The sequence below is a fragment of the Anopheles coluzzii genome, chromosome X, assembly GCF_943734685.1.
Source record: "Anopheles coluzzii chromosome X, AcolN3, whole genome shotgun sequence".
NCBI classification, from domain to species: Eukaryota; Metazoa; Arthropoda; class Insecta; order Diptera; family Culicidae; genus Anopheles; species Anopheles coluzzii.
This window is the reverse complement of record NC_064669.1, coordinates 928,745-939,869: the sequence shown is the minus strand read 5'-3', so window position 1 is coordinate 939,869 and position 11,125 is coordinate 928,745. Positions and strand designations below refer to the sequence as shown.

At 50.8% G+C, this 11,125-nt stretch overlaps 1 protein-coding gene across 4 annotated transcripts; it reads left to right on the top strand.

Moving 5' to 3' along the window:
- The first annotated feature begins 966 nt into the window (after positions 1-966).
- LOC120947407 (uncharacterized) lies at positions 967-10,966 on the top strand. 4 transcript variants are annotated; one of them, XM_040362733.2, is made up of 6 exons: positions 967-1,396; positions 1,471-2,239; positions 8,573-8,738; positions 8,817-9,014; positions 9,081-9,388; positions 9,452-10,966. In XM_040362733.2, exons 2-6 carry the CDS (start codon positions 2,164-2,166, stop codon positions 10,360-10,362), a joined length of 1,659 nt encoding a protein of 552 aa, XP_040218667.2. In that variant the 5' UTR covers positions 967-1,396; positions 1,471-2,163; the 3' UTR covers positions 10,363-10,966. The 4 variants fall into 4 exon arrangements, with proteins under 4 accessions (XP_040218667.2, XP_040218659.2, XP_040218675.2 ...); XM_040362741.2 differs by lacking the exon at positions 1,471-2,239 and adding an exon at positions 2,637-2,701 and having other exon boundaries at positions 968-1,396; XM_040362725.2 differs by having other exon boundaries at positions 967-2,239.
- Positions 10,967-11,125: the final 159 nt, after the last annotated feature.

The window sequence follows — 11,125 nt, the reverse complement described above, 5'->3', positions numbered from 1 at the left end:
AAGAATTTAGTTAGAAGAAGAAGAAAAAAAAGAGGAAACTAAGAAACAAAGAAGCGCCTGTCTTGGGTGTGTGTGTGTGTGTGGTTTTATTTCGCGAAAGAACAAATGGCGTTTGTTGGAACGTTAATTTTTGTTGCAGATGATAATGCAGATAATTGCAAAAAATCGGTAAAGATGTTTAGTACACTATCAATTTAGTGAGCTGCAGTTGCATGTTACTTGTGTTGCTAGTTGAGAAATTTTACATCCATTGTTTGGCCATCAAACACATCCATAAGTCACTGAAAGTCCCCAGAAGTGTGGTGTACAGGCAGAGGCCTTGACCGACAATGGTTGTTGAGCAAAAGAAGAAGAAGAAGAAGAAGTTTCACTGCCTCCGAAATGATTTTGTTGTGAACATAATGAGCCAATACTTGTTATTCAAATTGATTCCCCAGACCTTGATATATGAGAGTGGACCATCTCTCAAAGAGTTGCTTGAATGGCGTGTATTTTACGATTTTTGGAAGTATTAAATTACTTTGGTCTTTGCTTTACTTCGGTTTAACGGACAAAACGTTTTAAACTCCTTTTTCGACTACAGTTGTCGGTTGCATAGACTGTCATTTAATTCAAATTATTTTTTTTATTTCTTGTGATTGCCCTTCTGCAAGCTTGCGTTTAATGCTTTATGCGTCTTCTAAAACCTTCACAACTACCATTTCCAAACCATACGGCGGGCAGCGCTCAATCGCTAATGCTGTCAGTCGGTTTTCCCTACCTACAAAAACGGCCTCACGATGCTGTCAGTTGTGATGTTAAAACAGTGACAGCTGACAGCCTGCAGAAGGGAATGGCTTTCGGTGTCCCTTTCTCGCTCACTCACGTTTGTTCGGAATCATTCAGACCTGCTACACATATTCCCCCGGCGGTGGTGCGCGACTCAACGCGCGTTGTGATTCCCTTCCGACCGGCAGTGGGCAAGAGCAAGCAGGCAAGCATCGCTCGCTCGCTCGCTCGCTCGCTCGCTCGCTCGCTCGCTCGCTCGCACCGTCCCCGACCCGCTTCCGAGGCAGGGACATTCCGCGCATCCGTACAGCATCCCCGAGGCGCGACGAAGCGACACCCGAGCGGCCATTGGCGAGCGCTGCGTTGCACAGCAGCACACACTGCAACAAACGGCCAAGCGCGAGAGAGCGTAATATACACAAGTTGCGAAGCGAGCGAGTCCTGTGTGTGTTAGAGCCAGCACGCAAAAAGGAACGGTCCGCACGCGTCCACGCATCGTGTGCGCGAGTGTGTGCGTTGTTACGCTAAAACCTCCGTGTGTATTACCGTGTGTATTGCTGATCAGTCGTGTCGTGTTTAAAATCCTTCGTCCAGGCCGGAGACCCCAAGCTCCCCCATCAGAGCACAGGTAGGAGCTGTACCGTTTTTGTTTTCCGTTGCTTGGTACAAATGTTACCTACTTTTCTCTTGGCAAATGTGAAGCCGCCAACACAAAATGTTTGCCGAAGCGGTCCCGCGGTTTCTGGTGGTTCCCGAGTGCCTCCTCGTCGTTCCGCTGATTCAAAAAGTGGCCGCCCAGGTGGCAGTTACACAAGCAATCGCTCTGTTTTTCGACGCCCTTTTTTATTGCCTTCGGTAGTCCTCAAATGCACAAATTGTATCGGACCGTGATGGCAAAGAAAGAAAGCGGGGAGAAAACAGATATCCAACGCCATCCACCATTGACGTGTGCAAAAAACTGCCAGGAGCACGTGTTCCGGTTGAGTGGCGACCGCACGCGCCTGTCAACTGCAGGGATTGTTTCTTCGCGCGGGTGATGCACACTTTGCAATCTCTGAATTTTTTCCAATGCTTTCCTCCGGCGTATATTAATGTCTTTAGCATTTCAGCATGTTCCGGGGCAATTTGGGAGGGATTTTAACGATAACAGTCTTTCTTTTCGCTAGCTATTTTCTACTTGGCCAGGCAAACAAGGCCCGCAACGCGTTCGTTGCCTGACAGCTTCTCGCAGCGAGGAAGAAAACAAACTAAGAAGGTGCTTACAATACGCAAAAAAGGACATTCGAAGCAGGCCTGCAAAGCGCAAAATGTACCTACAAATGCTTCAATCAGCACCAAACCTAATGTCCCTTTGCCGGCGGACTCAGTCCAATAAAACCATCCTCGAGAGTTCGCATGAAGCGTTACACCAAGGACGGCATCGATCCGGCGGCGGCTAATAGTTGGACAGTCTCCAGCACAGTGACCGGTGGTAAGTAGGTGACATCCGTACGCCCACACCAAGTTGGCTACTTTTTTAAACAAACCCCTTTCTAGCGAACTGATTTTAAATACGACAAAACAAAAACCGACAGAAAGATCCAATTGCTGAGTGTGGGCTAAACAAACAAACAAACAAAAAAAAAAAAAAAACAATGGGAGGATATTGGCTGTCGCCTTTACGTCCTCCCCAATGGCTTCCTGTCACGAAGAAAATCACGATAACGTACACATGCGCCTCGCACCCGATCCGGTTCCCGACAGGATCGGGTTCGTGGCCTGCTGATCTTTAAATTGCCCGTTTGACTTTGCTAACTCTGCTCTCGTTCCCATTTCTTCTGCCCTATTTTGGCTTTATTTTTCCTTCTCAACCAACAACAATAAAACAGCTGCTAGAGCACCATGCACTACAATTCGTTTAATTGCAAGCAGAACATACTGGAGTATTACACCTGTAAGAATGCGCGCGTTTCAGTGGAGCTGGACAGGACAACCACGTCCCGCCATTTTCACTACATATACCTACCTATATTACGTATACAGACCCCTGTTAACCGTTTTTTTATTTGCTACCTGTTTTTTGTTGTTAACGGAAATGTGTGTTTTTTTTTTGGTTCTTTAATGTTTGTCCCTTAGCCTATCCTCACCTTTCTTTTAGTTCCCATCGCTGAAACTGCGCCCTTTTACACACTTTAGCCTTCAAACTGTAACCTCCTCTCCAGCACCTTTCCAACCTACCGTAGTGTTGACAAGTGTGCGTGTGTTTGTGTGTGTGTGTGTTCGTTGAAACGCCAGAGGGAGAACCCTTAGCCATCCATTGACGGTACCTTTAAACCGGGGCAATTCATTCACCCTTCATATCAACCGGATGGCTTTCCCTATCTCAACGAGCCTTAACACGCACTGGGGGGTTGTTCGGCGGTGGTGGAATGTGAGACACAGTATGTGTGTGTGTGTGTGTGTGCTGAATGGACAAGGATCGACCATCATCGCAGCACACACAGGTGCGCAATTAGCTTGAGCCCGGCAACCGCCGTTGAACCTTTTGTCCACTACATTTGCGCTTAAACCGGCCGTCCGCTCTCCCGCACAGCAAAAGCGTGAAGCGCACACACACACACACACACACACACACACACACACACACACATCCATGAAGGGAAATAACTCTCCCGTTTTGCTTTTTGGGGGAAAAAAAAGGCTTGCTGGGCCCCATGGAAGCCCAGCCAACAATGCGTGAGCGCGAGCGAGAGGAGCTTGCAATTGAAACAAAAGAAAGAAAGAAGGAAAAAAACGGAACGAACACGAACACCACCAATGTGGGTCCCCAGTATACCGCCATGCCTACACATACAGGGTTACACGGTTTGCGGGCGGCCGTTTAAATTATACGAACGTGTACCACAGGTGCTGCTGGTGGGGTGGGGCCTGGTGCCGCGCGTTCTCTTCTTACCCTTTTGCTCACCTTCTCTGTCCCTGTCTCTCTCACCCTCTCTCGCTGGGGCGCCATTAAAAAGCATCGGATTGCGGGCGAGCGACCTGTAAGCGAGCGTGGTTGTGTGTGTGTGTGCGAAAGGTACGATCCCGATCGTAACACGCTCGCGAGGGTAGCTCGAGTGTCGCTTCGTTCACGCACCGCTTGTTTGCTTGAGCGTCTCGACGAGAGAACACACGCCCGTAGCGTGCGGCGTCCGTAGCGCGCATCTCGTGTATTGCGGGGAGCTTACGGACTGTGGGATTTTTTATTTTTTTTTTAGTTGTGTGTGGTGTCTGTCTCCTCCTGGGCACTCTAGTGTACCTTACTGTGTGCGGTGCGTGTGTGAGCGGATTGCACAGAAGCGAGCTTCAAGTGCGATCTTGCGGGGTGCGATTCTCGCTCGAAAGAGAGAGAGAGAGAGAGGGAGAGGGAGAGGCAAAAGGAAGAAAGAACGAAAAAATGGCAACCGTACAAGTGCGAACAACGCTGAACGCTGCTGTGCCCTTAGTAAAACCTAACCTTGGCGAAAAAGATCGGCTCGCCTTGCGTGTGCGCGTGTGTGTTTGCGCTCCGCTACGATTGCTGTACCGTTCTACTACAGACCACGGTTGACAAAAGGATGTGTTTTAGTGAACGATGGAAACAGATAACAAAAAAAAAAAAAACTGATCCAACAGTTAAGTGAATCACGGGTTGCGGCGACGACGTTACTAACTGCGATGGCGGCAGCGGCGACGGCGGCGGCGAAAAAGAACCGAATTCTAAAGATGGCGCAGCGAAGGATGGATGATGGAGCGCTCGATCCAGCAGCTGCGGGAAATGGCGAAGACGTGCGGTGCTCGGCTGAATAAACCGCGAGCGACAAAAATGCTCGCACCGAGCGGCCTGGTTTCCCTGTGGTGGTGAATTTTAAACGTTTCATACAAATGATCTTTTACATTTCGTCTTATTGCCCCACTATTGCCCTGGAGACAGCGAAAGAGAGCGAGAGAGAGGTGCCCAAAAGGAAGAGCTTTTCGATCAACCCCGTTCCTCAATTTCCCTGGCGCTTCGTGCGCGTTTTCCATTAGTTTGGTAACACAAAAACGAGAAGATTATTAATTATTCTGAACCACGCTATCGCGGTACGAGCGGGAAGCCAGGTAGTACAAGTATAAAGCCCAGCTAAGATCTTCCTTAGGCCGACCCGGTTCAGTGCTAAAAAGTGGTGTTGCACTCCTCCTGTGTGCGATCATCACGACATCTTTATGTTTTCCTAATGAAGCCAAAGGAGTGACACGCCGCTAAGGGGGGGGAAGGAAGCAGACACGCGGTGTATCGTCTCGGGTCTTCATTACCGCTTCCTCTCCCGCATTTATCTTAACTGCTGAAAGATCCTCCGCGCCACAGCCACAACCCTCCACAGTCGGGGTACGATCGTCGTGTTCAACCGTTCGCACACACACACACACACACACCAGCCAGCGTGTGTTTGTGTTGGGGAGATGATTGCGAGGAAGGCGAGCATTCTACCACTGAATTACCGATGAAACAGTCTGGCAGTCGCTCTACACCGTCATTCAAACAAATGCGAACGTTTGCCGCAGTGAGGAGTGCGAGGCGATTGGGAAGCATGGAAAGGAAATACTACTACTACCACTTCCACCCTCGCCTCTCTCACCTGCCGGCATGGCGTGGATAAGCGCGCGCGCGCGCGCGCACACACGCTCTCGCGTCGCTGGTGACGGATTTCGCATCAACCCCCACGATCAAACATGGCGCCGCAGGTCATCAAACAAGTTCAAGGTCTATCAACCGACATTTGGCGGGGCAGGTGGCTGAGGGGTGTGTTTGAAGAGAGGAAAAAATGGAGTGGGGAGCTGTGTTGGTTTGATCCCTCTAACCACACAAACACACACACACGCGTAGTGGGAAGCCATTGTGTGTGAAAGGATTTGTTCCTGCATGGAAATCTCCTGTACTGCTCGAATACGACGATCCCTCAAATGCGTTTGGGGGAGGGGTGCGGGGGGGCGGGGGAAGGTAATGCTTGGGAGGCGTTTCCTGGTCCCTTTCGAAAGCTGGAACAACCGGGAAAGAAGGGCCATTGTCTTCTTGGGTCTATCTCGTCCTCCCCCTTTTACCCACTGCTGCCAAGCAGCAGCAACAGCACACAAACATACAGCACCGTTTGCAACCCTTCCCCCCCCACCTTCCCTCTTTTTCGAGCAAGAAGATGGAAGTTTATTCACATTTTTGCCGTTTAGTTTGTTGCCTCTGTTTTCTCGGCCATTCGTTCTCGGGGCTCGCTCAGTGAACGCTCGGCGATGAAGGAGTGGAAGATGAAACGGCGCGGTTTAGGGGGGAGGGGGGGGGGGGTGGATCGTACCACGCCGTACGTACCCGCGAAGCGCGCGGAGGGTAATGCACCCGAATGATCTTTTTTTTTTCTCTCTCCCCCTCTATATGTGTGTTGGTGGTACCGGGTCCGTTCGGTTCCCTTTTGTTCTTTGGCATTTGGCTTCTTCCGCCATGCTGCTGTTGGGTGCGGGGGGGGGGGGGGGGGAAGGGGGAGTTTTGGGAATGAAACTTTATTAGTTTTCGACGAGCAGCGAAAAATGAAAGGAAGACACCACTTTCAAACTCGCGCAGCTCGCTCAGCTCGGCAAGCTACATTTTCCAGTTCTAAAAACAAAACAAAAAAAAAAAAACGAAGAAGAATCTAAAACTGTCCCATTGTGGAGAGACGAGGCATGTTTTGTAGTTTGTCTTTGCTTTTAAAGTCCCCTCGAAATACACACACTCACACAACACAAACCCCCTTCGGGTGTGTGTCAGGTGGCTTAGGGACTTTCATGTCGAGCGTTTCTGTTTTTTTTCCCGAGGGGGACGCCCTGCACAATACACACTTGCACGTGTGTGCGTTGCATACATTATACTCTCCTTCCCGTACACACCGCGTGTCGGTATCCTACGCTTAATGTTTCCCCCAATTTTTCTTCCCTGCTTTAATGCCCGGGAGGAAAACGCCTCACGGGAAATGGTTTTGTAGCCCGCCCGTCTGTCTCTTGCTTTACGAGTGAGTGTGCGCACAGTGCGCACAGTGCGCCAGAGCGAGAGAGAGAGAATGGTTGGTGTAAAACGGGGGGTGCACGATGATTCTGACTTAATTTTCCAGACACACACACACACACTCACTCTAAACCCCTTATAAAAATTCACCTGGAAGTAAAACACACACCCCAGAAGCGCGCAAAGAGAGAAGGGGAAAAGAAAGGATGGACTAGGGGGAGATCATAATGGGGCAGTGCAGACGGAGAATAACGACCAGAGCATAAGAAAGACAGTTACAGAAAACGAAGCGATAGAGAAGATAACGCAACAGAGAGGGTGCAGGAAAAGCGAAATAGAGCGGTAGGGGGATGGGGGAAAAAATGGAAAACAGCACCGAACTACGGAAGCGAATTATACATACACTTGAACGTTGGCATTAACACACTAAGAAGAGCAGTGTCGGGGGTTGATGATGATGATGATGATGATGATCACACAAAGAAGAAACGGAGATGGGGAAAAAAGTGCTATGAATATGAAAGAAGGTCCAATGTTACGATATTTTCTGAGGGAGGCAGAAGAGAAGGAATGGGAAAACGTAATGTAAAAATATCGTACCTTCCTTCATTTCCTTGCTCGTTTTTTTCTTTCCTCTCTTAACGAGCGCTTCACAATTAGTGATCCCTTAGCAACAACTAAACAAAAAAATGATGTCGTCTTCCTAACAAAAACCCGTCGCATCCGGCACGCGCTGGCTTCCTTTGTCTCCGCGCTGTCTCTTCCCTTCCCTCCACTAAACTATAATTTAAATCCTGTTACCGTTTCTCCCTCCCGAACATCCTTACGATCGTCGCCCGTATGTGGCGGTGATGGTGCGTGTTGCCCTTTAACCGTCAAATTAATGCCACCTGTTTGCCCTTTTTACAATGTTCTCTTTTCCACCGCTTTTTTTCCTCATTCCCGACGATCAACCGTCTCTTCCTTTGCCCTCTCGAAAGCCTCTTTCGGATCTCTTACCTCCAGGTTACTGCCTACTGCCTTTGCAAAGCAATCGAAAGTCGAACCGATCTTACATTTTACACCGGTCTAGTGCAAGCTTCCTCTAACCAACGCGCATCTCTCTCACACACTCTTGACAGGGATGCATCGCTATCGCCGTTGCTTTTGGCGGTTGCATCCCGCGTCTCGGGGGAAGTTAAACGTTTTGAAAGGATTGAAACACAAAGCCTTACATTTTGCTCTATTGCCACCTCTATCTGCTGCAACCAGCAGTCCCACTGCCCCACGTGCTACGAGGAGGCAGGCGAAGGGACACGTTGCACTAACCCTTGCCATAACCATATGCTTTCTGTGTCTTTTGTTTTTTTTTTTACTTCCCTTAAAACAAGGCTCTTCTTTTTAGGTACAGTTTGTTGCGCTTTAAATGTGTTTCTTTGTGCGCATTTCCGTCTGAAAGCGATGACCTTTTTGTTTATTGCAAATTTATATATGTATTTTTTAAATCATTACTTTATCTTTTACCCACTGCACTAGTATTGTTGTGTTAGTACAAGTTCGCTTGCAACTTGTTAGAGACATACATTTCAAAGCACAACTCACACTGCGCAACGTTTACTAATCGTAAACCTGTTCTTTTCCTTTATTTTCTTCCCCATTTCCTCCCCTCCTGTTTTTTTTGTCTGTATTGTTTTTTTTTCCTTGTCGCATTTGCTGCTGCCATCCTCTGCGCCCTTACGCTCCCTTTAATGTGTCTAAATTTTGGCGTCGTCCGTTGGGCGTACGTTTTTCACCTCTGCTTGCCGGGCACGCGGGTAGGCCATGGCGGGGTGAATCAACTAGGCGGGGTGTTCGTGAATGGGCGCCCACTGCCCGACCTGGTCCGGCAGCGGATCGTCGAGCTGGCGCACAACGGCATCCGGCCGTGCGACATCTCGCGCCAGCTGCGCGTCAGCCACGGTTGCGTCTCGAAGATACTGTCCAGGTAAAGGGATGGGGAAGGCATGAATGCGGGGCACGGTTGCATCATGCAAGTTTTGCTTACGTGTTGTTGTTTCCTTAGATACTACGAAACGGGCAGCTTTAAGGCGGGCGTGATCGGTGGATCGAAGCCGAAGGTGGCGACGCCGCCGGTGGTGGAGGCGATCGCCGCCTACAAGCTCCAGAACCCGACCATGTTCGCGTGGGAGATCCGCGACAAGCTGCTGGCGGACGGTATCTGCGTACACGATAATGTGCCCAGCGTGTCGTCGATCAATCGGTAAGATGCGTCCCGGGTCCGGCTCGGCAGGGATATCGCTAACGCCCTCTCTCCCCACACACACAGTATCGTACGCAACAAGGCGGCGGAAAAGGCAAAGTACAGCTCACAGCGCTCGGACAACAGCAGCATGGACAGCCCGCGGATTCTGTCGCGCAACAATCAGCAGCAGCAGCAAAGTCAGCAGCAGCAGCAGCAGCAGCAGCAGGAGTGTCTCAATCAGCAGATGCAGGCCGACCAGGAATCGATGAAGTCACCGCAGCAGGTGGAGAACGTCGCGTCGCAATCGTACAGCATCAACGGGTTGCTCGGCCTGTCGCAGAAGTCACTGTCTGGTTCGAGCTCGAAACGGCGTCGCATCAAGGAAGATCCCGGTAAGCATCTGCTCACCACGAACACCATTTTGCGTCCTCTTACACCGCGTTTCTCTCTTGCAGATATGAAGGGTAGCATGCTGAGCTGCATCAAGCGCGACAAGGAGACCAAAGACATGTCGGAAAGCATGCTGCACGACAGCATAGGCAAGGGAGGCGGTCAAGATCAGCAGCAACAGCAACAGCAACAGCAGCAGCAGCAGCAGCAGCAACAGGACAAGGGTCACGATCTGTTCGTCGGTGGTGTGGACTTCGTTAGTTCGCTTGCGATGGCCCAGGACGATGGGAACAATCCGGACAATCAGCAGGCCGGCTTCAGCAGCATGCGCACCGGCCCCCGGCCCGGCACGATGAGCAGCAGCCCGATCCGGTCGCGCGAAAACGCCCTCTTCCTGCTGGCGGGCGGCGACAAGGCGCACAAGTACCACCGCACGGACGAACCGATGCCGACCGGCGTCATCATCGAGGACGACAGCAGCGCCCGCAAGCATCAGCAGCAGCAGCAAGCACACCAGGCCAACGACGTGAAGACGACCTACGACAAGATACTCGCCGGCGAGCTCGTACCGGGCAGCGGGGTGAAGCGGGCGAGCAGCAGCGCCAACAATGCCGCCACCGAACCGTCCGCCCTGACGCAGTCGATCGAGTTCCTGAGCGACATGAACAACAACATCGCGCAGAACCAGCACCAGGGCTTTGCGGCGGCCGCGTACGACGGCGCGTACAGTGCGGCGGACGCGGCCGACACGGCCGTCCAGCTCAATCCGCACCTGGCCGCCTGCTCCTCCAACTACTCCGCCTTCCTGCAGAACACGGACCAGTTCGCGGCGGCCAACCCGGAGCTGATCTTCCCGACCGCGGCCTACACGCAGTACGCGGCGCCCGGCTACGGCACGTTCAACTACAACTCGTCCTTCGCCAACAACAACCTGTGCCGGGACCTGGGCCAGATCCACTACCCGGAGGAGCAGTAGTAGACGTTGCGGGAGTGTAGCAGTAATTGTAGCAATAAGCAATAAGGTACGCTAGCGGGTAAAGGGAGCCGGCGGTGGTTACGTGGAACGGAGTGATTTCTTTAGCCCGTACGAATATATATATATATCGAGGACAACGAGGAGAGAGCGGAGAAGGAGAGGGAAGCGTGTTGTGCGTTGATTTCCGTGTTGAAGCAGAACACTTAAACATATACAATTTACAAAGAAAAACAAACAAACCACTAAATCACAATTTACAAAACTGATGAACAAATGATTTATATTGCCTCCTTCTCCTGGGAGGAGAAGACGACGTCGACGACGAAGATGTTTCGCATTTACACACACACACACATACACATACGTGTTACGTACATTTCACGCGGCCAGTGGGTGGGTGGGCCCGATCAAACACCGAACGGAAGGGGCTCGGTGTTCGCGGGCAAAATAATACTCGACCCAAAAACCACGCGATCGCGCCCGCGAACGTTTACGCATTTACTGGAAGAGAGATACACCAACCCTTAGGGAATGCTGCGCGGTTATTTTGTCTCTGTCTCTGAAATTTATTAAAATAAAAGCAAAAGTGCTGCACCGAAACCAACGTTACAGTCCGGCGTGCGGCGTTTGGCAAGAATCGGTAGGGCCAACCAAGATATCACAGGTTGTTGTTACGGATCAGAAGTACAGTGAAATCTCTCTTAGAGTGAATCTTCCGGGGACCAACAGTCTCTCGGGCTATCGCACTATTTATCTTAAGCTG

Coding starts and splice junctions, on each gene's coding strand:
- LOC120947407 (XM_040362733.2), top strand. CDS start 2,164: ATGAAGCGTTACACCAAGGACGGCATCGATCCGGCGGCGGCTAATAGT. Junction 2,240..8,572: donor CTCCAGCACAGTGACCGGTG/GTAAGTAGGTGA, acceptor GCACGCGGGTAG/GCCATGGCGGGGTGAATCAA. Junction 9,015..9,080: donor AGCGTGTCGTCGATCAATCG/GTAAGATGCGTC, acceptor CCACACACACAG/TATCGTACGCAACAAGGCGG.